The sequence below is a fragment of the Coturnix japonica genome, chromosome 2 (genome assembly GCF_054131305.1).
Source record: "Coturnix japonica strain WE chromosome 2, WE-NBRP24, whole genome shotgun sequence".
Taxonomy (NCBI): domain Eukaryota; kingdom Metazoa; phylum Chordata; class Aves; order Galliformes; family Phasianidae; genus Coturnix; species Coturnix japonica.
In genome coordinates this window covers 98274092-98300017 of record NC_140664.1, presented here as the reverse complement: position 1 = coordinate 98300017, position 25926 = coordinate 98274092, and the positions used below count along the sequence as shown (strand labels likewise).

The window sequence follows — 25926 nt, the reverse complement described above, 5'->3', positions numbered from 1 at the left end:
TTCATGCTCTCTTGGAACTGGCCTAGAACAAAGTTGCACAATTCTGGGGATCTGCCCTGTGTAGCTCTGCTTGGAGCAGATGTATCCAGAGGTCACTTCCAAATTCAACCGCTCAGATTCTGTAGTTTATGTAGACTTTTTATAGGTTGTCCTTAAATGGCTCATTAAAAGAGATCAAATTTGTGAAAAGGTAAAGCTGGAGTCTGTGTTAGTTCTAGTGACTGTAATACACTATCAAGTAAATGATTCTGTCCCTGCAGGTGCTTTTTTGGTCTCTTGTGTATGTTTGTCTTTGTTTGATGACTTCTTTTCTTTCTTTAGTTACTGTTATAACTGTGTTTTACAAGTAAGAGATGACTTTCAATAGGAGCAGAAAATTATTTGTCTTCTCTAGGGGAAGAATCCCAGGTCCAAATATTCACAGATTTTGTCTGATGATAGTCAGATTCACTTCTAAGACTATTAAGAGATTAATTCAAATAGTAGTATTGTTCAGTCATAGAATGCAACTTGCTGTTGTTACATGTGTTCCCAGCAATTTATTCTAGATTCATGAAAAAGCAAAATCCTAGCATGGGTACCTTTCATTTTTATTTTTTTTTTTAGCTCCAAATCTACCAGTTCACTTGTTCATTTAGAATCGTTTACAAAAATGGCCACCTCCACAAAACCAAGTATTCAGTTTTTTGATATTTTATAGTGATCCAGATATATTTGGTGATTAAGTCTCTCAATATCCGTGTGATGGAGATAGGTTGGTATATATTGCAAATTAATAGCTAAGAAAGTTAATAATTTAGTCACACGGGTATTTTATTTAAGCTTTAGTCATTTGACTTCTAATTACATGCTGTAACAACTACACTATGCTTCCCTGAAAGGGAAAGTCCTTTAATGAAGAGCTTAATTCCAGGAAATATTTTGTTCCCCTCTTGCTGATCAGGATAGCTCTGTCAGATGGCTTTCCAAATCAGCATGGCAAAAACTACAGATTTTACTCTGAGAAAAACTTTGGAAGTCAAACTTGAGGTTTGATTGGCAGAAGCAAAGGATCTGGGCAAACTTGGCACTAAACGAGGGCAGCAGTTGGTTAAAGTGCCTGAAGCACTGTCAGTCACTTGCTAAAGATATGCTCATGAAACAAGGAAATATGCTGGTAGCAGCACCTAGGTAATCTTCCCCCTCACTTCCCCTCCCTAGATTCAATATCTGACTTCATCAGCAGCCTTGTAGCTCCGTCCTCTGGAGAAGATAACCTGCACCTGTGGTTTTCTTTCTATATAAGGAGGGATTTGAGTTGTAGAAAAGAAAATCCTGACAGTGGGTCTGAGAGGGTCAAGCATGGTCTGCTGTGGAAAGTAAAGCCAGCTGGTTCAGCTTGTGAAATAATTCAAAGCAGCTTTAAGAGTATTCTGATATTTTCCAGATCGGCGGTGGCCCCATGCAGCTGCTCCAGCAGCTGGAGAATTGCAGTTGTGAGCTGCTGCTGACATTTGCCTACATCACCTCCAGAGGAAGGGAAGAACGATGTGGAGTTCCTTGTTCTGGCTTTGCAGTGCATGAACAACCCATGTGAAGGGAATCTGGCTTGCCAGCCTGTGTGCCTTTATGGCTCTTTCATGCTCCTGTGGTGGTGTAAATTAGAGCCCAGTTCTGTACAGAAATAAAGCAGGAGATGGCTGCTACAACATGTAAGGGCACAGCTAATTCTTTCTACTCCTTCCCATACTTTCTTGAACTCAAGGAGGCTGTCAGATTAGTTCCATCTTTTGCATATTCTGTAGAGATATGTTGCTGAGAAACTTCAGGTTTCCTTCCAGTAAGTTTGGAGCATCTATGAACAGTGCATAGGTGTGCTTTAACAGATTATAATTTGCATCAGTGTTCCTTGCAGAAGACGTTGGTCCCATGAGCACTTAGATGTTTTATTGGTTGGTGATAGCATGGCAGTACCTGGGACAGAAAGACAGAGCTGTGTAACCACCTGGATGCTTGAACTCAAACTTTTTCTCCCATGTCAAGTATATAAAGCACTAAATAAAAATGTGAATACTTCATGCCTACTTTTCTCTCAGAATGCTGACAGGGCACTTACTGATGTCAGTGTCATTGCAACTCTTATGATGCAAATTGTCACTCCGCTACCCTAAAATGTCTCCCAGGGGACCAATTTCATGTTAAAAGACTGACCTCTGCTCTCAGTAACCCCAGTATAAATCTAGAATAAATTTTATATTGTCAACAGCAATTATACATGCCACTCAGGGCGTAAGTGATAGATGCGGGTCCTGCCCGAAAGTTGATTCAAAGCTCTGATGATAGTCTTACTGCCCAGTGCAGATATTTGACATCTTCTTAACTTTGGTTGTGCACTCATTCCTTTCCTTTGGATTCAAAGTCTCTTTTTTTTTGTAGGGAAAGCCAGACTTAGATATAAATGCAAAATACAACCTGGCCGTACTCATTTCCATGCATTATGTTGGATTTCAGCAGATTGCCTGTCAATAACGCTGACCTTATGCATTTTATTTCCTTACCTGGCTACTTAAATTGCTTCGCACTGCTCTGATTTTAACCATAGACCAAGGAAAAAAGTCACCTTGCATCTCTTTCAGTGTCTGCTCTTTTTTTCAGTTGAAAAATTAAAAAAAAACAGAATAACCACCAGAAAAAAAGCTACAAAGAAACTTAAGGTAAAACAAGAGTCTACAAAATAAGTATAATGAAAAATGGAATAGGTGCAAAATAACCTGAAGCAGGGTTTCAGGTATGCAGAGGTCCTTCCTGTCAGCCAAGGTTACTACCAAACTGTTAAAAGTTCATCGAATAAACCATTGGACATCGTGAATGTTCCCACTATATCACAATTACAGGAGTAGTCACTGAATAAATTTAAGCTGATCTACTGGGAACGTTTTTAGAAAGTTTAATAGCCCTTAAAATTTCTCATTTCTACCTGTCATTGGCTTGCCTCGTGACTGCTCATTTTGTTGTGTTATAAAAGCAGGTAGAAAATCAGATTTCTGACTTAAAGCCTCACCAAAACCATCCTTCCTGTTTAAGACAGCAGTAGCCACACATCATTTAAGCCTGCATTTCTTTCCACACCGACCGCAGGAACACAGCAACACATTGCGTGGCTTAATTACTTCTGGTCTAATTAGGAGAGCCTGCAAAAATCTGTGCAAAGAGAATACATGAGAAGATCACTGGAAAGTTTAAGTGGCACAGGTCTAATTTCTAATACTGAGTAACTCACAAATGAGAAAGGCATCTTTAAAATATGGGCTCCAAACTCTGTTGATAAGATCATTAAGTTGCCTCAGTGATTACAACGGGCTTTGGACACCAATGAGGAACTTCTGCTACTACTGTTCCTGATAACAGTTCAGTTACTGACTCCGTTGACCTCTGTAGAAAAAAACCAAATCCAAGTGGACATAATCATAATGAGTCATGATTAAAAATTCAGTCAGACTTAAAACAAAGAGGAATCAAAACTTAAAAAGATAGATGGAGCTATGGTGATGAGATGTAATCAGCAGTATGAAAATGATGAGTGTTTAATCTAGACATCTTTTATCTGGGAAAAGACTTATAAAATATAGGAGATTATATATAAAAAAAGAAGCTTTCAAAGCTGTGTATAAACATAATGAAATATGAAAATAATTATGATGATAGCATATAGCAAAATATTAACCCAAATGATTGCAATTTTGCGAAATGAAGGGAATAAGGAAAGTATAGCATAACAAAGTATAAAGAAACAACAAGAACAACAAAGATGTATAGTCTACTGAATCACAGCACTTGGGAATCCACTTTGTTATTCATCTGAGAACTCATTATACAAGGGCTGCTCTGAAAGTAATGCCTCCTGTTTTATTATATTGGCTCATGATGTCAGAAATGTATGTTGGTGGTCCAGCAGTAGAGTAGAGCAGATTTTTGACTGCAGCATGCAGACTCATGTTCATTGCTGGTGAGAATGCATAGCTAATGGTGGTGACTGTTGAAAAATACTGTTCTGTAGCCGAGAATTTGCTCTATCAAATAACGTCATCGTGCTCTTTGTTATCTGTTGTGGTTTCCGTGAAAATAAATAGGAAGCATTACTTTCAGAGTAGCCTACCTATGTAATGCCTTTCTGGGCATGCCAGACTGAAAAAGCAGACGAACAAACAAATGAACTCTAAGACAAACAAACAAAAGGCATTATGCAGTATTGCTGGGAGGGGAAGGCTACGTAGTCACTACAAGAAATAATATTAAGCTGAATTCCTCTGCCTCAAAGATTTTCTAAACCAAAATCCTCTGGAGTTCTTAAACATCAGCAGATCTTAGAAACCTACTCTTATTGGAATTAGGATAGCAAATAGGAGGCAAAGGAAGAGATCTTTTCCTTGCTCTTTCCCTTTCCCCTTCCCTTTCCCTGTCAAGTCTACTATTTTGGAAGCTGTTCTTTCTGTTTAGTTTCTTGTTACCATTTTTGCAGAAGAAGACAGTTCTTTCACCTCTCTCCTTTTCTGATCTCCATCTAAATATCTGATCATGACAAATTAATGCTTTTTTTGTGTGCCCGTGTTATCATTTAGCATAAGTAACCATTTTTCCCTGGTAGGCATTTATTCTCTGCTATCTGTGGGTAGCATTCATATCTCTTTGAATCCTTTGTTTCAAATCTTTTGGAAGAAAGCTTTTAATTTCCTTAATTATCATAATGTCCTGATCTAGTTTCAAATTATCTTCATTTTCCTTTAAATATGTATGCCTTGAACCACACTGCAGATGGGTGCCTATGGTCTGTATGCTGTCACTGATCATTTCCTATTTCTACCAGAAACACTGTACCTGGTAACAACTGAAGACTGCATGCATTTTTTCACAAACTCAGTCCTTCTGTCCTCTGTGAATAGCCCAGGCCTTTTTCCTTTCTGACATCTCCAACTAATGAGTTCTCAGCTTAGAAATAGACTTCTTGTTGGTAAACTCTAAGTGCAAGATGATGCCACTTTTGTACTATGCTCCTTGATTCAATTTCTGCTATTCCTGCTCTTGAATTCTCAGATTCTCATCACACTATCCTGATATTCATCTTTACAGATGACATCTCTCAGCAAGCATCATAGATCAGTCTTGTTTTTAAGTGAAGTCATTATATGAAAACATGAGTCACAAATGGTGCCCACTGATTCTTAAGGTACAGAAGCAGTCAGCTCTGTTTCACCCAAGAACTTCCTTTTTAAACTCATTTAATTCCTTGCACTTCACCTACTTTATAAACATCATATAGTGTTTCATCAGATGCTTTTCTCATGTCAAGCTTGATGAAGACCCTGCATTTCTTTCATACAGAAAAACAAGTATCAAATAAAATCAGTATTAATAAATTGCAAATTCACTCTGAATACTATTTCTGTCTCAAAGATTCTTTCTATTAAACTAAATGAGCTGACTGTAAGAATTCAAGGTGGAGGTAACTTTAAAAACTTCTGGAAAGATATTCAAGGATATTAAGATGATGGAAAGTTTTCAGAAGGGCCTCCAGGCCATTATTGTTCTATCTCTGTTATGCCCTGCTTATTTTGTGTTGTCACCCAACCATGCCCTCAATTGCTAACGCTTCCAAGGCTTCTCTTTTCTTTGTTTGCTTTTGCTATTGGTGCTATGCTCAGGCCTAAATGTCTCCTCACAAAAAAAGCTCAGTCATTCATTTCGAAAATTCCTCATTCATTTTTGAAATGCTGATGGTGTTATTTCATCTTTCCTCTTATAGTCTGATAAAGCTTTGCTGTCAAATCCAGGTTGCAGAAAGGCTAGAAGTCATGATTCCTTAGAATGGAACTAATGATTTATGAAATAAGAGCCCAGTTCACTCATTCTTCACAGTTTATGGCTTATTTAGGTTTCCAGATGAAGTATGCTTTATTGTTTTATACCATTACCACATGGGCATTTGTCTGCGTCAAAGGCTACAGACAACGAGGCGAATATTAGCTGATTACCTACTTAAAAGACACTTGGTTGTGAATTACTGAAGTGATAGCATTTGTTGTTTGTTTGTTTGTTTGTTTTTGCATTTTTCTCTTTTTTGTTTGTCTTCTTTTATGTTTTAAAGTGAAAGGTGGAGGTAAATAAGTCTAAAACAGCATCTGCCCAGGCTGTGCTTTGCTTTATCTTGGGTTCTATGCACCTGCCTTCCTGATCTCCTAAATTCATTCTTTATTGCAAAAGCATGAATGTTAACACTACCTTTCATTTCAGTCATTCTATTTCAGCAGATTTACCTCTCTGAATCACTAACTGAACTCAACAAAAGGTTTTTATCTGCTGATAACTTTCCATCTGAGAGATTTAAAGTGCCGGATGACATTAGCTCTAGCTCAATGATGTTATTAAATTCTCACCTTAAATCTCACCTACAGAAAGCTCTTGTCAAGTCACATGGACAGGATGATTGCATTAGTCATACTACACAAGCGATACACTTACTTCAGTAAGTTCACTGCATTCAGACTGAAGTTTCATCTCTGACAGGTTTCTTCATATCTAACACAATGTGGTCTTTTGCTTCAGTGTTTTTACTAGTTATATTCTTCTCATTGTAATTTATATCCTCTTTGTTCTGGAGTGTGCGTTTCTCATGATCCTTGCTGCTTTTGTGAAACTGAGATCAACTACAGTTATAAAAAACATGCTTACTTTATGCATTGCAAAACAAATTCTTGTGTTTGTAGTTCAGTTTGAAACTAACTTTAATCTTTTAAAGTACAATTTTCATAGCCTGGCCTCTGAACTATAAAATTCAATTGACATGACTGACATTTTGCATGTGCAAATTTATGCGAAGATTGACTTATGGGAAGTTTAAATACACTGCCTGAAACACTAGTGAATTATGAATGATTTAAATTGTGTTTATGATTTTTATCTCATTTCCCCCATTTTCTGGCTTCTCTTAACCCAATAATATCCAGATAGTTTGGGACAGATAGATTTCTTTATGTGTGAGTGCTGATCATGAAGGAAAGCAGTGCCATTGACTAGATTTGGGGATTAAAATGCATTTATCTATGGATTAAGAACTCCATGAGCCAGTTTTAGAAGATGTTATGAAATAGGAATCAGCTAGCTACAGAGCTCCTAATACACTTATGTATTCTTATAACCTAAATCATCTTAGTATCAGAGCTCTCAGCAACTTGAATGTACCTACAACACTTGTGCGAGTTAAAAGGGTTATCTCGTGATTCTCCTAATGGGATAACTGAGGTGCAGAAAGATTAAATGGCTAAATCAAAGCCAATAAGAAATCTGTAGCAGACCTGAAGCTAAAACTGAATTCTTTGGGTTCTAGGCCATTGCCTTGAATATAGTACTGTTTCCTTCACCTTGCATAACAATATTGCTGAAGCCAGCAGCTTACCTCACAGAATGCTCTGAGAGATGCAGAGATGCTTATTAGGCAAAATGGGCAGCCAGATGCCCATCCTCTATATTTTCATGTTGCTAACTCCCTCTTTATAGCATCAGAGGATGCTTTGCCATCCTGTATGTCCTGTCCCTTATGGTAATTAAAGAGATTTGTAAGTACAGTTATCTATGTCTTATGGATGGGGAAAAGGGGAAGTGACTGGCATGTGTAGTTTTCCTCTTGTAATTAAAATATTTATTCATTGCTTCTCTTTTTCCAGTTGCTTTCTGGAAAAAGCTCAACTTAAATATTAGGGACCTGTCACTCTTTCTTACCTTTTTGATTATTATTTTTAAATTCTAGCCCACCCCCCCCCCCCTTTTTTTTTTTTTTTTAGCTAGTTCTCTATCCTCTTTCATCCAGATCCGCCTCTGTTCTTTTTCCTTCTTTCAATCCTAGTTATTTATTTATTAATGTATGTGCATGTTCATTTTTGGCTCCTTTTTTACAGCTGTTTTCTTATCCTATCTGGCCTGTGCATTAGGTTTTGTGAGTCAGCAACCTGATGGCGGTGACAGACACAAGCCTCTGCCCAGTGGTGCTGCATGGAGTGACATGTGGCTTCAGGTACCACCAGTCTTGTTTGTGTAAACTTTGCCTTTTCACTCTTCTGTGTGTTGCTAGCTGTTGATGCTGACATTCTCTAAAGCTTTTTTGACTTAATATACTGGCATTTATTTACAACCCTACCTTAGCCAAGCTTTCTTTCACTCTTTTGCGTGTGAAATACATTGCTCATGAAAGCAGAGGCTAATAGCAGACGAGAATGAAGCCCAGTAAAAGCAGGTGTTATGCAATTTGTCACTGCATGACTCTGCTAATGCATCTTTCGTCCAGAACTGCAGTACCCCTGCCATGTTTTAAAGTGCAGGAAGATAAGCGTGTGCTGTACCCTGGAGTGCCTTCGTCTATAAATGTAATTCAGAAATATGGGAAACAGTGCTCTGAATCTGATGGCCTTTTTCAACACAATTACAGAAACAGCGTGAGATTAGGAACATTGCAGCTAGGGTGCACAGAACAAACAGGAAGTGGGATGTGCAAGATATTAATTCAAGCCCAGATAAGATTCTGAGAGGGTTTTGTTTTTAATCCTAATACGATGCTTGCATGACAGCAGTTTTCTTGAGAAGGCCTACTGGATGCCAGTGCTCATCTGTAGAGCCCCATTTAATGACAAAGACCCCTCAGGCTTTTGAATGGGCCTCTATAGACATCAAAGATATGGATCTAAAAAAATGTTGAATATTTAAATGATTTGACTGCAGGTGAAGACGTTTTACTATGGAAAGATTGCGTGCAGTTTGAAATATAATGAAAGGGACAACATGAAAAGGAATACTTTCTCTCAGGAGGGAGGTAGAAAAAGCATTCAATGTACCAGTCTCACATTTGCCTGTCTTTGTCCTTCCAGGACAACCTTCTGGAAGGTGCCAGGAGCCTCTGTTGAACATTCAGTGCCCTCAGAATCCTGTTGGTATGAGTGGGAACTGAAAACTTCTGGTACTGAAGAGGAGGGCTTTAACTCTGAGGTGCTGCAGACAAGAAAATGCATTCCTGTTCCAGAACCTCCAGGTGTACATAAGGTAAGCAAGGTTGGACTGGCTGCTAGGAATTTTTCTAGCTGTTGAACAACAACAAATCAACCCTCTAGTTAACCCCTTGTGACCTCACTGAATAATCAGAGCCTGCAGTATAGCCTGAAAATCAATAATCCCTGGTTTTGTGTGTCTGGAAATAGGAAAGAAACTGGACAGAGCAGATGGGCAAAGCAAGCATCAGCATGCACACCTTTTCACAGGGAGTATGTCATCGCCAGCATTTCACCTGTGCAGAATCAGACAGAACTTTCTCATTGCATCCAACAGGTGGGTGGCTGCTGCTTGTTAGAAGCTCGTCTCCTATTTGGCCTTCTGTTTCTTCTGGTTATAGAAGCAGTTTGTGTGAATAGGTAGATGGAGAATTCTCAGTTTTTTTCCAACTTGATGCCCTTTGATCTCACCTGTTGGAAATATGACAGTGAGTTACAACACCAACTCAGGAAAAGGTTTTGTGGTAGGCAGACATTGCAAAAATCGCCAAGTGCAGAGAGAGTCCTTTGATCTACATATGTGTGCAAATGAGTGTTCATACAGCTGGATGGCAGCTCTTTGAAATAGTATCAGCTCAGAAACTTTGCTCGTTGTATATTTATGAGATGCTGTGAAACAGTCATTCACTTTCGTATTAATACTGTGTGAATTTTTCACTCCCACAATTCTGTGTTCAGCAAATAGTATGAGAATTAAGATGCTTTTTTTGCAGTCTCATGGAATAAGTTTCTCAGGACTGGTACCTTTCAAATGTTTATCCATAGCAGATGCTGAACCTCGTATTACTTAACATTAATGCTCTTTTTCCAAAAGTACAGACCAGACTCTTTTTCTGCAAAGAGCTGACACCTGACCCCCAGGGGAATCTTATCATCAGCCTCAAGGGAGGCTCTGCAGTTTACTTACTATAAGGATTACGGTCCTCTCACCTGCTGTTGCCAAGCATAGCATGTCTCCCTTTTCTCTTACTCACCTCAGTATTGCAAAGCTTTCCTTAGGAATACTGGTCCCCACAGACAGGGAGGCCTGTTGCACATATTGTGGTTGCAGACATGCACTAGTGCCAGCAGAAGCTCCACACGACCCTCAGCATGAGCAAAGTCTAGGATACTTGTTCAGAGCCAATTCAAAAACACTGACTCAGAGATGTCCTGTCTTTCTTCTACTTTGGAAAGATTTTGTCCAATGTTTGGATGGCACTAAAAGGATTTATGCAGAAGAAGCTGAGCCTGATGACTTTGTCCCTTCCTCAGCTACTTGTGCTGCTCTGCTGGGCCATCCAGATGTAGGGGTTTATTCTGTCATTTGTCCTGGCTTTGACTATTTCTAACCACAGTGAATGTCTTTACCCTGCTCTCGTGAGACAGCTGGAATGGAGAAAGGGCTGGAGTTAAGCCTTCTCTTGAACTTGCTTGTTGCAAAGAGAAAGACGCTCCAAAGTCCTAAAAGTTCCTCCGTACATTTGTGCCTCAATCAAATCTTCACATTTCCCCACAATGACTATTCGTCTTCCTTTGCTGTGCCAGATAATCCCTATGTTTAGCAGTGAGGCATGCTTTTTCAGGCTATTCTTAATTAATATTGTATAATCTGTCAATAATTAGTGTGGAAATTGGAAAGAATAATGTTGTTGAGGCTGAGATCTGCTACCTGGCAACAGTGAATGTACATATCCATTATATCACGAAATTAGAAGCTGGAGAAAGGACTGATCTGTCTGACATTTTGTAAGATGATATAAATGGGCACATTTGACAAACACTAGATTTATGTGAGGATATGAATGATACATGTCTGAGGAAAAGATATTATCTCTCTTATGAGGGTGCAGTTAATACCACATATCAATTAAGTATAGTTCATTAAAGCCTCTGGGTAATCTTATTTTTGGACTAGTTCAGAGGAGCTCTCTATAAGGACTGACAGAGGGGTTATCTCAGTAATAATCTCTACTTTTTCACGTAACATCTCTCATAGGATGGACTAAGTGAACTAGCATCTAGACTGTAACAAAAATAACCTTTTCAGCCTGAAAGTAATGGTATTTTATTATGTTTGAAGTAGTTGCATAAGGTAGGTATATTGAGACATGCCAATCATGATGGTAGTGCTGATATAATAATAGTTGGATTGTGCACTTACACTACCAGTCCTCAGAGGAGAATTTTTCCTTTTTTCACGTTCACTGGATGTTGTTTTTATCTAAAGCATTTCAGCCATACAGATGGAGTGGCTTAGAGAAAATCAGGTGGCTTTTTTTTTTTTTTTTTTTGCTTCTTCCTACTCTGGTTAAAATATTCAGATCTTGACAGAGAATTTTCTAGAATTTGGCTAGTTGTCTCCAGCTTTTGAAACCCTCATGCTGTGCTTGAACTAGATGTACCCTCACTTACTATTATCAACGCTAGATCTTCAGCTTACAGACACTGTCTGCAGGAGAAAAAGGGGATTTGCTGCATTGGGATCTCCCCATCTTCCTCCTCATCAGAATTCTCTCTAGGTGAGAAATCATTGAGAACATGCTTACCAAGCGGTGCCGTCCATGCAAGCCATGTGAGGTCCTGTGGAGAAGTAGTGCTGACAGCTGCTTCTGTTTAAATGGTTGGCACTGCTGCCCACCTCTTCCTTACTCACTTTCTCTTTCCACCTCCGTTCTGCCCACTGTATGGAGCCCTGCTCATTGTGTGGGTGTTGCAACAGCTACATCACTCCAGAGCTTGTTGCATCCCAAAGTATGTCAGATTTCTGGTAGTGCAGTTCAGCTAATCCTTGCTCCTATCTGGGGTTTTCTGTTTCAGAGGCACTCAGGATAGGAAGCCATGCCAAATACAGTATAATGAGAGAAAACTGGCAATGCTGACTTACTGAAGGTTTATTTCCCACAGGCCATTCATACCATCATGCATGGTGTGTGAGTTTTCTGCTTCCCACAACTCTCCCCGAAGTCTTTAGGGATCCTCAGATATCTTTTTCTGGTAATTATTCCACTTTGTGGATTTGGGTCTGTTATTTTCCACCCACCTGTGTTAATTGGGCAAGCAATCAAACTCCACATCCAAAGGCAAAGGATAATCTGTGGAAGTTTTGAGACTTGAGGGAGAGATTCAGAATGGCGTAAAAGCAAATCCGGTGTATACGACATGAGTCAAAAGAGAGCCATTTCAAAAACCTAGCTCTAAGCATCCCTATTAGCAAAGCTTCTGCACTCTACTTAAAGGGTTGGCAGCCATGTAGCTGGCTTCAAAAGTATAAAATGTGACTGTATTACCTGCCTTGTTGCACTGTAACTAGCATGGTTCCTTTTGGGGCCTCAGCGCACAGCATCTGTCAGCTCCGATGGCAGAGATGATGAGAGAGAAGTGACTGTCATGGGGCCAGACTCTGGACAGTGCCCAGTTTGCTTTCATTTTGAGGGTAGTTCTGACTCAGGCTTCTGCTGTGGTACTTTGAAGGAGTCCTTCCAGGGCACAAGGAGACTGGCAGCTACCTGAAAATACAGGATGTTCATTTATTTTTAATTTTCCTGGCAGCTCTTCTGCTGGTCACACCCGATGGGCTTTATTTATTTATTTATTTTCAGGTTTTTTTGCTACTGTCTCCATATGAGAACTGGATGTTTTACTTGCCAAAGTGCTGCTCTTCTCTTTAGAGGAGTGTAAACTAACAAGCTATTAAGCTCCATTGAGACAGGCAGACTCTTCCTGCAGCTCTTCTGGAGATCTCAGCTCCAGCCCCAGCTGCTGCTGCTAGTTGCCACAACCTGAGGTCTCACTGAAACCTGAGCTCTTTATCCCTCACATGTACAATTAAATTAAGCCAGCGTGGTTCCCCAGAGAATGCACGGACCAGGAGGGGGCAAATAAAACAGGAAAGAGGAGATGGTGAACTAGTTCTCTCTTCCATTTATACTTTTAACGAGATGAAGTAAGAAAAGCACATTTAATACATCTCTCTACAGCTTTTTGGCTTTTGCTGAAACACCTTTCTATGAGGCTGCGAGAGACTTCTAAAGCTGCTGTTCTGATTAAGCAGTGTGCTACTGAAGGGCAGCTAATTAGCAAAGCCACAGCGCTTGGGCTGTTAAGGTAGGTTCGGTTGTTTCACATTGGGAAACTGTAGGAGCTGTGAGCATCTCTCAGTCTGTTTTTCAAAGTGCTTCCTTTTCTTCAGACTGGTCAAATATTTCATTTCACGGTTCATCCCAGTTCACATTAATATCCTAAATTTTCACAGAATGCATATAGTAATTGCAGGTCCAGCACAGTTTGTGTAAACGTTTCATCTCTTACCACCTTGTGTGCACGTGTCACCTTTTTTTCCCTGCTTGCATTAACTGGACATCTACTAATGCTCTGTGACCAAAGGCAAGAAATCATCTTTTGAAGTCTTGGTATTGGAAGCAGGAACTTTCAATAACATAAAATCATTATTGTGCTCTGTTTAAGTGATTTACAGTTTTCCAGATCAGTTTTTCAAATTTATATATTTGAGCCAATACAAAAAACATGCAACTAAAAAGCCATAAAATAAATGAGCATGCAGTTCTGATACATTCATTAAGAGACGCCCAGGTCTTTATGCCTCCATCAAAACACCATGCAGTTATGCTGAGCATGGTAAATTCATCTCCTTACTCTGCCTTTCTCTGTTTCTTCTTGTTATACTATTTCTTCATCATAGTAGATAGTCTTTGTTATTCTGTGATCTTTTTACATGTCTCATTTGGTCCTCTACTGTTTATCTTAGGGGTCTTGAATTAAAAAGTGGAAGAGTATAGACAGTAAAACCCTTTGCTACTGAAAACAGAAAACAGAAAAACTTCCCAAGAAGGATCTGTGTTCCTGTTTTATAGATAGGGTCACTGAGACATGACAAAATGATTCAACCTTGGTCACTCAGCAGGCAAACAGCCAAGAAAAGGTGAGGAGACAGGTATCCTTAGCTCTGATATAATCCACTTCCCACTAGAATACAGTGCTTTTGAGTCCCTGCAATCTGCAATGTTGTTTTTTTTCTTACTTAGTAAGTAGCAGAAGCCACATAGAAATCTGTGAGAGCAGTTTTGCTGAAGGCATTGAAGAAGGCTAAAGATACAGTGCGAGGCTTACTCTTTTCTTCCTACAGTGGTAAAAGCAAATAAAACCATAAAATCCCCCCTTTCAAAATAGAGTTAATATATGGAAGTGTAAAAGGATACAGCCTTATGCAAAGAGGCAGAGATACATGAGCCGAAAATGGTTAACGAATTACATGTGGATGCTATGTATTCTGCTCCTAGTATTGTAGCTTTGAGGATCAAAACAATTTTGCCCTAGATACATGTGCTGATTCACAGAGAAAATGTGTAGTGTTAAATGACTGTGTCATATTTCTTACCCATGCTGGGGTTAGACTGGAGGTTGCAAACTGGGTTGTCAAAACAGCACATGTGGGATCCCATAACTGTGAAATCTGGCTGTTTTAAACACCCATTCAAAATCTATCTTCACTTAAAAAAAACAACAACTGGGAGGAAGGTGGGAGTATATGGCAGAGGAAGGATCACCCTGCTGCTTCTTGTGTTGTACATCTCTGTTTCCCTAATCATCTCCTTCAGGCAACCGTCTGAGACCAGGTCCCAGATCAAGTCTCAGACCTCTGGAGTGACTCCAAAGAGCCACCTGTATACTTTTATTTACTTTTTCACAAAACCTAAAAAAAAACAGACAGGAAGGTTGCAAAACACTACAGCCTGTAACAGGTACCCAGCTGTGGTAACATTCCCGCTGCATTGCTGTAGATGTTACAGCAGAGAGTGCCAACAATAGGCAGTGCGCAATTTCCTTTAATACCTTTTGGGTGTAGAATTAAGTAGAAAGATTTTCTACTACTGTCACAACTGACACACACAGTTCTTGTGGTTCTCAATGTCATTTTGGCCTCAAGAAGAAGCAGGGTGACTGAAGTAAGTGACACTAACATGATGTCTTCAACCTTAGTTATTTATTTTTTAAGACTGCTTGGATATCAAAGTTTAAATGAATACCAGTAGCTGAACAAACAGTCAGGAACTTGCCTGGCACAAAGAAGAGCTGCATTTTAACTGCAGAACCGAGGGTCTGTTGAACTTGGACCAACAATTTCAGTATTTTTTTTCCAAAGAAATCAATAAGCCTTAGTTATGAATAATAATAGGTCACTAATACAAGATGCTTTTAAGGCATTACATCAATATCATGCAAAATGTGAGTGAAGGCTGCCAACTTATTTTGGCAACGGGATCAGTTTTAGTAGAACAAGTCTACTACAAGGCATTTCACCTCTAAGGTATCAATTAGACTGTTGCTTGCATAAGCAAAGATGATAGCTATTTAATGTGCATTGAAGGGTGAGTCAGTAATCTCACTGAATTTTCAAAATCTCCAGTTTCCCAAAGCATTACAAAAGGTGCTTCCACTCTTCTGTGTTATTCTTACTGCTACCAAAATCAGATTTGATGTGCAGCGAGGCTGTTCTCCTTAAGCCAGCGGTGGTGTCAGTCAGAAGGATGTGATGTGGTTTGCATTACACTCCTTGTCCAGCCTTGGATGGGCAGCTTGCATGGGCACTGGGTGCCTGGAGCAACTCCTGTAGAAGATGTTGTGTTTGACATTTCTATAACCTCTTGCTGGCTGTTTCACGAATAGCGCAGTGGAATGTTGTTGCTGGTCTTGCAGACTCTAATAGCAGAGGTAGTTTTATTTTTTTAAATTATATTTTAACTTATACTTCATATCTTACTCCTCCTTGCAAGCAAATGCATAGTAATATTATGTGCTTGGCAAGTGGTGTTGCAGCTGAATTCTTCACATGCATCATGAAACAACTATTTGTGCTGAGATGAATGGACGATTATTACCTCTTTGTTTTCTTTTTCATTATCCGTTTGAATTAAAACCTCCTTGCAAAACCATTATCCTTGTTTTAAGCAGCTCTCTATATTAAACGTCACTGCCTCCTCTAGTGTTTATATTTCCTTCGCTTAGATTGAGTTCTAATTTTCTCTTATTTCTGAACTCTTTATTTCCTTATTGTAGCACATTTGTACTTCTTCTTCATAGATTCAATATGTACATACTCCATTTTGTTTTTCAAGTACAGGTAGGCCAAAAAAGTAGCAGGAGCCTTCTCTAAAAGCTGTATTTACAGCTCTAGTGGCATGCACTCTTCTCCTACACTGAAAAGCTGTGAAAAACTGTCAAGATGTGAGTATGCATAACAATGCTTCTGACTGCTGGAGCTGATTTATTTTTTAACCATGGCTTTATTTTGTCAGCTACACCAAATACAGTGAGAAAGAGTTACAGAATCATAGAATCACAGAGTATCCTGAGTTGGAAACAACCTGCAACGATTATTGTGTCCAACTCTTGACTCTCCACAGGACTGCTCAAAATTCAAACCACATTTCTGAAATCACTGCCCAAATTCTGTTTGAACTCCAGCAGACTTGGTACTGTGACCACTTGAAGTCTACTAATAAAACCCAGCAAAACAGTCTTCAAAACTACTTAAAATTGCAGCAGCTCATGTGCTAATAAACTCATGCTCTGCAGCGCTGCAAAGAGTAGACATAGATACAAGAATGTCAAGAAAGGCCAGTTATGCCTAGGTCTAATTCTTTGCTTTTCCTGCTTGAAAATGGTCAGGAGAGATCCCCCTACATGTAGTGGTAGTTAGTAAGCTTCAGAATGCATCACAGTGTCACTTAAGGCCAGAAGGGTAAAAGAATCTTAAAACTGTGATGTGCCACAGGGAGGAAAGAAGAAAAGGGATGAATGTCGTCAGTATCATGGATCCCTGTAGTAGACTGGTTTAGTCCTTCGTTCATGTAAGAACTTATGCTGAATAACCAATGGAAATAAACCTGATAGTATTTGTAGTATAACAGTGCCTCACCACCCTCTGAGTGAAGAATTTCTTCCTGACATCTAAACTAAACCTTACTTAACAATTCCTTAAGCAGCCTGAAGTTCGCTCTCTTGAAGTTCAGGGTCCTGACTCCATTTTTTGCCAGGCACACATTCCTTGAGATCACAAACTCAAACAGGGCACAGTCACTCCTTAATGGTCTCTGCTTTGAACACCCATTCGAGCAATACTTCATCATTTGTGGGTCTGTCCAATACCTGACCCAGAAAGTTGTTGTCAGAGGGCTCCAAGAGACACCTGGACTATTTTCTCTGAATCTGAGGTTTTTCCCTGCAGCTTCCTAAAACAACAGTTTTCACTAACTCTTCTCTGTACCTCAGCATTGCATCCTCTTCCCCCATAAAACCTCGTGTACAGCCTTAGCAGCAGGTTGAGATGAGATGCAGCAGGTTGAGGAAATGATGGAGAAAAGAATTATGTTCTTGTGTCTGGAAGTCTGGGAAATGGAAAATAATGTCAGTAGAGGGTGGGTAAGTAAGAGGAAAATCTGTAATGGTTGAAAAAGTTGAAGGACACCAGGTGAAGGAGGTGAAAATAAGAATCAAATAAGGGATATGAGAGGAATTGAGGTTTTTGGGAGACAGATATTCACTTTTTCCTACATAAAGTAAGAGAGAACTTGTTCTGAGGAAGCTTTTGCTGGGGAGAGGAAGAGGAAAGGGGACACAAGATGAGAGTAGTGTGCAGTTAAGTTCTGTTGTTTATTTTCAGTAGACTGGTAGAATTGCTATGTTAGGTTGGCATATCTGCTTGTAAGTCTGCTTTGAGGCCATTTATTCAACATGCTTTATCACCCCCTGTCCCTTATGCTTTCAGTGGGTTACATGTTCAGCAAGGGCACCTTGTTTCTTAACTGCAGACCTTGACGGAGTGTTTTAGGACTGACTTTAGAATTGCAAATGAGTATCACGTGAGATTGGTGTTCTCCTGGGCCTGGCACTGTTCTCCAAGCACTTTTATGTGGTCTGTTGTGTAGGATCTATCACTTGTTATGAGAAAAGACTCGGATGTCAGAAAAAATAGAGGGCAAAGCCAGTTGGGTATTGACCCATCAGACTGATGGACTGGCAGGAAAGCACATAAAGATCTTTTTGATATTATCAGGATAAGGTCTCACTGAATCACTTGAAATAAGAAAATAATGATTCAGAGGTAGCTGAGATTTGTTACAGAGGGAGACTTAGGGTCATTTTAGGGTGTGCAGAGATGGATACCTGTGTAAACATTTTCACAGTCTATTAAGGATGAACCGTTCTATAGAAACTTTCAAAATCCTATCAGCAGCTCATTCACATCCTGGAGCATAAACTCTTATGTTTGTTCAAACATTGCTTAGCTTAGCTAGTGTAATAAGTGGTTAATATCTTGGTGTCACACTGAATAATAGTTGATTGTTTCCTCCCATTTCCAGTCATTATTCTTGCATAAATGAGGAAATCACTCTTGCTCTGTACATAGCCATACGTAGTGTGTGGCCCTGTTCATCCTGTTCTGCTAGTCTATTAAAGGAGAACAGCACTGAATGTAGGATGCCTGCATGATTAACAGCGATCGCCATACATTGCTTTTTAGCAATAAATAGCACTCAGTCAAGAAATGAGCAAAATAACTAGAGATACCTGCTTTTTCTTTAAAGATAATAGGAGGTGATACTTTCCTTTCTTCCACTTACAACCTTCATTTTGCTGCACACCTTGAAATGCTGATGTTTCAAGATGGGAAACACTGATTTTCTGAGCTTGATAGAGGATTTTATGAAACGTGCTTTGGGGCATGGGCATTGTATCAGGGAAATCAAGCTAAACTCAGGCCTCAGATCTGTCTTAGCTCACAAATGAAAAAGATCAGCAGACCTAAGTCCCCAACAGCAGACATTTATTTGCCTTATGAAACTGCTGTGCCGCTGATAGACCTGAGAAATTGGTGTGCCACAGAGAGGAAAGGGCCAATATATTTCCTGGATGTAAGCTTTGCTATAAGTCTGGGGCACATTTTATAAAATCTCGTGCATTTTAGGGTAATATATACCACCTTCAGCTGTGCTTTTATGAATGAGGGAGAATGATAATAACTCTAAAGCCTTTCTAGCTTGTCATGGACCTGTTAGCACAGTCTGGAGGCAACTATCTCCTTTACTCCTCAACTACTAGGTTTACTGTAACTTGAATGCTAACTCCCCAAGTTAGCTAAGTGCTCTGAGCTCCAGTGTTTAAGGTTTACATATCTTGTGTCTGAAACTCACCTTGCATAACGCCTTCTAACACATTACAGCATCGAGTAACAACTGATGTGTGATATACATAATTCTCATTGCCTCTTGGCTATCAGTGCAAACAGCAATTTATAGTCACTATGCCAAACACTTGGGCTTCTAATACATAATAATAGATGAATGTGGTCAATGCTTGCTAATTTTGCTCATATTAAACAAAATGCTCAGTGACAACTAGTGAAAAATCTTTTCTCTGAGTTCTGCTCCCCTCTTTCTGGATGCTTTACCTTCTGTTGGTGTTCCTCCTGTTTTTCAGATCTTACTTTGCCAAAGAGAACAGCTCACTTCTGACAGTGAAGCTGCCTTTACAGGGATTCACAAAAGAAAACATTTGTCCTTAACTAGTTCCTGAAGATATCAGCTGCACTGAAATGTGCCATCCTCTAGCACAGGTTTTTCATTTGTCCTGTCTTACTTTGTGGATGGATTCCCCACCCTTTTCCTCCTGCCTTTGGCATGAGACAGGGAGAAAGAGGACAGAAAGATGTACCATCTGCACTCCTTATTTACAGCCCAGAGGAAAACAAAGGGATTACTGAACAAATTAACAAAGCAGACTTTCTGTGGCATAACACAGCCCACCATGCTTAAAACCAAAAGACACAGCATTTTGGCAAACGTATAGAATAAGATTAGGAAATAAAAACATTCAGATCTTAAACTTAACTAGGACTCTGTTAGAGATGAGAATTAGCGGAGGTTCCTCCTATGCAGACTGCAGCAAGCGATGCTGGAAAGTCAAGAGAAACATGCAGTGGAAGCAGGTTATTCCAGATGTCAAAGAAAGGGGCACTGCACAGACAGAAGCCAGCACTAAAACTTCCTTGGAATGGCAAACAGTGTGAGAGGTTATTCAGACCTGAAAGAGAAGTATGATCTCTGTTTGGTGACAGAGGTATTTCTGTAGACCAGACAAAAGAGAGCCATGATTGAATTGAAGCAATGCTATTTTCTGAAACATTGCCTTTGGCAGTTTCAAAGATCTCAAGGCAGTGGCAGAGATGAACAACTTACTTTGCCCTCTTTTAAACTCAATCTGAAGACTGCTTTGCATTTGGGAATCTGCTTGGGAAAAGCATAACACAAGCATTAACCCTGGATCTAAATTCATGTCATTTCTGATGACAGGAGTAGGGGTAATGGGATGAATCTACAGCATAGGAAGTTCTGCACGAATGTGTGCAAGATCTGCTTTACAGTGAGGGTGACAGAGCACTGGAACAGGCTGCCCAGGGAGGTGGTGGAGTCTCCTTCTCTGGAGATATTCAAGACCCGCCTGGACGCCTACCTGTGTGACGTGGTGTAGGGAACCTGCTTTGGCAGGGGGGTTGGACTTGATGATCTCTAGAGGTCCCTTCCAACCCCTACAATTCTGTGATTCTGTGATTCTGTGATCTGGCTTGTGTATGGTATTAATGAGAAACTTGTTGTTTATTTATGATAATGAATTGGCAGAACAGACTGGCACCTTCCCAAGATCCTATAACTTGATGTGGAGTTAGGTGAATATTTATACTGTGTAAATTTCCACTGCAAGGAGATGGGATGCACAAATGATTAGTCCATACTACTCCTTTAGAATTGTCATTTAAACAAACTTTTCTTGTAAGAGATTGTTACATTAAAAGTAGAAAGCAGAAAGATAAAAAGAGACATTCCACCTGACTGCAACTGAAAAGTTCTCCTAGTAAAGTAAAATAAGAGGTGGTCTAACATGGCTTTCGCTAAAGCAAAACAAGTATTTACAAACTTATCTGCTGGATTGCTTGCAGGAAGCAGTCTAGCATTTATTATCCTAGGCAGCTAATCCAAGCCCTTTGAGAGAGATGAATAAATCAATATCACTGAGACCATCTTATAGGTGGCTAAACTAAAGCAAAGCCGTCACTCCTTTGAGACCACTGATAGAGTCAGTGCTGTAAACATGCAGTCTTCGATCATGATGTGATGCCTGTTTTGATCCTGAGGAAGGCTAGAGCATTTGTGATGTAAATGCAGAAGAGTTTGATGCAAGAAAACTTGTACAGCACGCTTCATCCTGCCAGGGGCTGATTAAGAATTAGAGAAAGGTTTTTATTTTTGAGCATGAGTCATTTTGTTTAAACATTAAACTCCAAAATCAATCTTCTCACTATTTAGTCATTATTTCAGAGGAATGGAGATTTTTTTTACATTCATTAAATTCCTTTGCTGCCTTTACCAAAAATTATGGCATTTTTCAGCAGGTCACAAGGACTTTCTGTACAAACTAGTGTTTCTTCTGAAGCACACGCAGAAGACATTTGCTTGCATGATCTATGGGCAGGGCCACGAGCCTCTGGGAATCAGAGGGCCCATTTTTTCTCCTGGTGTTGTCTTAGACTCACTAAAGAGTCTTGGAAAAACCATGTTCCTAAAAATTTTTATACATGTATGGATTTTCCATGGAAGGAAAAGGCTTTTAGTCAATAAGGCTTTTTATTTTCCATGCTTATTATGTTAGCAAGAGGAACTTCCTTTGATCATAAGAACTTCACAGGTTTTTGCAGAGATTCCTTAAACATGATCTAGCTGCAGTAAATGAGATCTATGTTATTTTCTTGTTAGAAGCCTGAAGCAGGTCATGTTTCAGGGAGGATTCTTGGTAAGCTGTGAACAGGAGACTATTACCCCTACTCATGATCATAATACAGAAAATATGCCCGTACTGTCCAGAATTCTCCACCAGCATTTTTATCCTACTTTCTATGTACAGTGAAGGTCTGGACCAGGACAAGTAGTCCCCCTGCTCTGCTTCTGCTAGGCGGTTCAAAAGGGAGTCTCTTCTTCTGACAAGCAAAGATCTTTGCTTATGCAATGCATGTGGGAGAAATCTGAGTTAGTCACTACAGGGCAAATTCATGTGTATTCCTCATTGGTTTGTATGTGTACAACTGACTGCAAAGCTGAGATGTATTTCCCATAAGCATAGCGTGTTTTCTACTGGTAAGGTGGGAGACTGGGTGTTGGCTGCCCATTCTATTGATCGTAAGCATGCGGATCTGAATTGGAGAGTAATGTTTGTCCTATGGAATTTTGCTTGAATTTTACCACCTAAAATGGAAAGCATGCAGAGAGGAAATTGTGAGGCATATGCTGTGTGTGTCTGTATGCATGTGTTCTATGGTGGCAACATGTATACATTTTACATATTAACTAAATGCAGCTAAGAAGGCTGTTTGTCTGAAAAGTATAATTTCCTGGGTTTTGAGAGACAGAGAATGGATCGTTTTACAAAAAGAATGTACAGTAACAGCCAATCAAGTTGACAGTTGAGAACCCCCTCCTAAAATTTCTAGCGCATTAGAAAAGCATTATGTATCTCATTATGGGCAGAATATAGGAGTAGAGCAATGAAAAAAATGGCTAATTACAGATGCTCAAACAGAGCATTTTGTGCAGATGGGATAGGATAATGAAATTAATCAAGCATATGTGTTGAATTAGCCCTCAAAGGTCAAGGAAAAATACGGAGGACATGTGCGAAACTCTAATCTTCCCAGAAAAACAAGCGCACTGTACGAATTAATGTCTGCATCAGGACACTTCGTTAGCAGTTGACAAGACTTTCACACATGCTCATGTCTGCCTAGGTGTATTAAATCTCCCTTTTTCCGAAAGAAATTATGAAGTGGAGAAAGAAGCATCTGATCCCTTAAAAAGTACATTTGGAAGTCAACCAAAGAGACCTTGTTATAAGTCTTTTTGGTAAATGCTTAATCTTCCCCCTGCTGCCCTGTCTATTAAGAAAAAGGCAACGTGACAGTGAACTTGAAAGAACAGGGAATCTGGATGTGTGTGAGACTAACACCCCTAACAGCTAAACTAGTTGTTTTTGAGAAGATAGCAGAAGTCTCTCCTCCACTTGTATCTAAGCAGAGCTTAACAAAGTTTTTGGCTAATGTGCTGTGTTGCTTTTGTTACTGACTCAAAAAGTGTTTTCTTGTTTAATTTGATTAGAAAGACAAAGGGTTTTTTTGTAAATTCTCAAATTATATATCCTGCACATATAATTTTACATCTTTTCACAAAAGATCCTCTACTAATGCTGAAGACTGCTATTTTGTCACAAAGAGACCTTTACAAAAGACAAGTTACTATAACAACCAAGCATACCATTTCAACCCAGGAACTATATTTTTATGCTTGTCTTCCAGTTTCTTTTTCTTCTTTTTTTTTTTTTTTTTTTGTTTTTGTTTTCGTTTTTGTTTCCAAACTGGGTAACATAGAGGGATACTCTAACAAATATACTGTGGGGATATATAGACATAAAAAGGTTCACAGTTTGGACATGTTTGAGACACATCCAACATTACGAGCACACATATGTGCCTTCATCTACTACTAATCTAGAAACAAAGACGAAACAGGAAGAAATGTCTTGTTTCTGTTCCAAAATATTTGCTTTATTTTCAATGTGATCTTTCCTGAAAAGCCAGAAGACAATATTAACTAAGATTATTCTTAGATGAACAGCATTATTTACCTGCTTGTGTGGCTGGGACTCCATCTCTGCTGTCTGTTCTCTTCCATGGCTCCTTGGAACTGCTGGCAGCTGATGGAAGAGAAGCATTCCTCCATCAGCGTCAAAGGAGCTAGAGGACTAACAGAGGCACTTTTCAAGCCAGAGGCACAGGCAAATATGTGAATAATTTTCTCTCTTGTTTCCTTGCAAGTCGCTCTCTCTGGAGTCCTCAAATGTAACTGACCCTATAACTCAAATTAGAAACACTCTAGAACAATTTAGTTTATATCTGATGTGTTTGCTAAGCACTGTGTTACCTTTGCTGTGTTTCCTGCCTTACAGAATACCAATAGTCCCAACATTAAGAAAATACCTCTATATTAGTTTCAAGGCTAAAGCAGGGAAAAAATAACTTCATTTAGGCCACTCAGATTTTAAAAACTGGAGTTGGTCTTCCCTGGTGTCTATTAAATGAACAAAACCCCAACCTTACTGTAGAAATCTGTCAGAACTTTAGATGAAAGGCTTTTTGATGTATGCCATGATGATTGGTGTGGAAGTTGTTGAAAGCAACGGGTGTGAAAACACTGGGAAAAATTTTGTCCTCCAGGGCTGCAGTGCACTGGGGAGAGTCTGCTGCAAACTGGTTATGTTAAAGGAACTTTTCCTAGTCTCCTAAAGTGCAGGTTAAGGTTTGAAAAGCAGAAGTGCCTTTATCCATGCATCTGAACATTTTGGGTGAGTTGTTCTATGTTGAGGTGTCAGCCAGGACTGTGGTCTTCCTTTGTAGCTTGAACAGGGCATTTGGAGGGGAGATCACAGATGAAAAAACAAAGAGTTAGGAAAGAGTACCTAAAAGTTGATCTTTTTGCCATTGTAAGAGGTGTAGAAGTGAAGCATAGTGCCCACAGTCAAGTGAGAGCATGCTTATCAGATTAGCAGAACAAAAGCAATATTAAAGATTTTAAGTCTGTGAAGATGGTGCATTTCCTGTCAACTGTATAGAAATGGTACAAGTAAGGACCAAGCCCATCTAAGGAGTTGACAAGAGAGGTGAAAGTGAAAAAAGGGGAAGCTGGAGCTATTATCATGTTATTGCTGGGGTGAGAGGTAGAAACCAAGTGGAGACTTTTGTCAGCAGTACATGTGAGAAGTATCAACATAGATGGGCTGACTGGACTCAGTCAATGCTAGAGAACCCAGAGGAAACAAGACCAAAACAGGCTACATACTAGAAACTAAGTAGAAAAATTTCCTAGCTAGGTCTAATGAGGGTCCAAGTTTCACTACAGAATGGCAGTGAAACACTGGTGATCCTGCTTTGACAAAGGCACTGTTAGTCTGGATTGCTTTGAGATTTCCTATAAACAAGGCCAAGTGTTAATGCTTCTCTGTAGGGGATGTCTGTGTGCTTTTCTGATCAGCCATGCTCAAGAAAGATAAATTCAAGTTGGAAAAGAAAGACTATTAGGGTAGCTGGGAGAAAAGAGAACTTTATCTTACAAAAAGAGATTAAAGGGACGTGTTCTCTCTAGAGTAACAGTATTAAGGCTGAACAGGGATAATTGTTGTCCATGTGTATATCAGGAGAGTAAACACTACAGAGGGATAAAAAGCACTTTAAGACAAAGAACAATGATGGAAAATGAACAAAAGTTCTATACTGGCAAAAGATAAATTAAAGCAAGGTTGCCAACCATGGCAGTTGAGCCCACTTTCCCAAGGCTTTAAAAAGAAGCTTGCTAGATTTATGAAGGGAATTATTTGACGTGTTGAATACTGTCTCCAATGGACCAGGCTTGTCTGAGCTTATTCCATGTTCCCTGAGTGAATACATGTGTATGTCACCAAGCCAAGATCTCTGTTCTTACCTAACTCTGGAAATATAATAGATTGACTAATCAGAACCAAGGAAAATCATTTCTGTTAACACTTGTCCTGGTTTTGGTTGAGGCAGAGTTAATTTTTTCCATAGTGGCTGGTATGGTGCTGTGTTTTGGATTTAGGAGTAGTGTTGCTAACATGATGATGTTTTAGCTATTACTGACAAAGGCTCGGCTTCTCATGCGACCCTGCTAGCAAGAAGGCTGGGCAGGGACAGAATCAGGACAGATTAAACAAACAGGCCAAAGTGGTATCCCATTCCATGTGG

The 25926-nt window shown here is 39.5% G+C and overlaps 1 protein-coding gene across 2 annotated transcripts in view; it reads left to right on the top strand.

Moving 5' to 3' along the window:
- The window catches only part of LOC146762075 (uncharacterized), a 144323-nt gene that overhangs the window by 68486 nt on the left and 49911 nt on the right, over positions 1 to 25926 (top strand). For both annotated transcript variants that reach the window (XM_085538195.1, XM_085538194.1), the window contains exons 3-5: positions 7962 to 8044; positions 8892 to 9063; positions 9219 to 9345. In XM_085538195.1, coding sequence (XP_085394321.1) covers positions 7983 to 8044; positions 8892 to 9063; positions 9219 to 9345 — 361 coding nt within the window. In that variant the 5' untranslated portion in view covers positions 7962 to 7982. The remainder of the gene's footprint in view (positions 1 to 7961; positions 8045 to 8891; positions 9064 to 9218; positions 9346 to 25926) is intronic.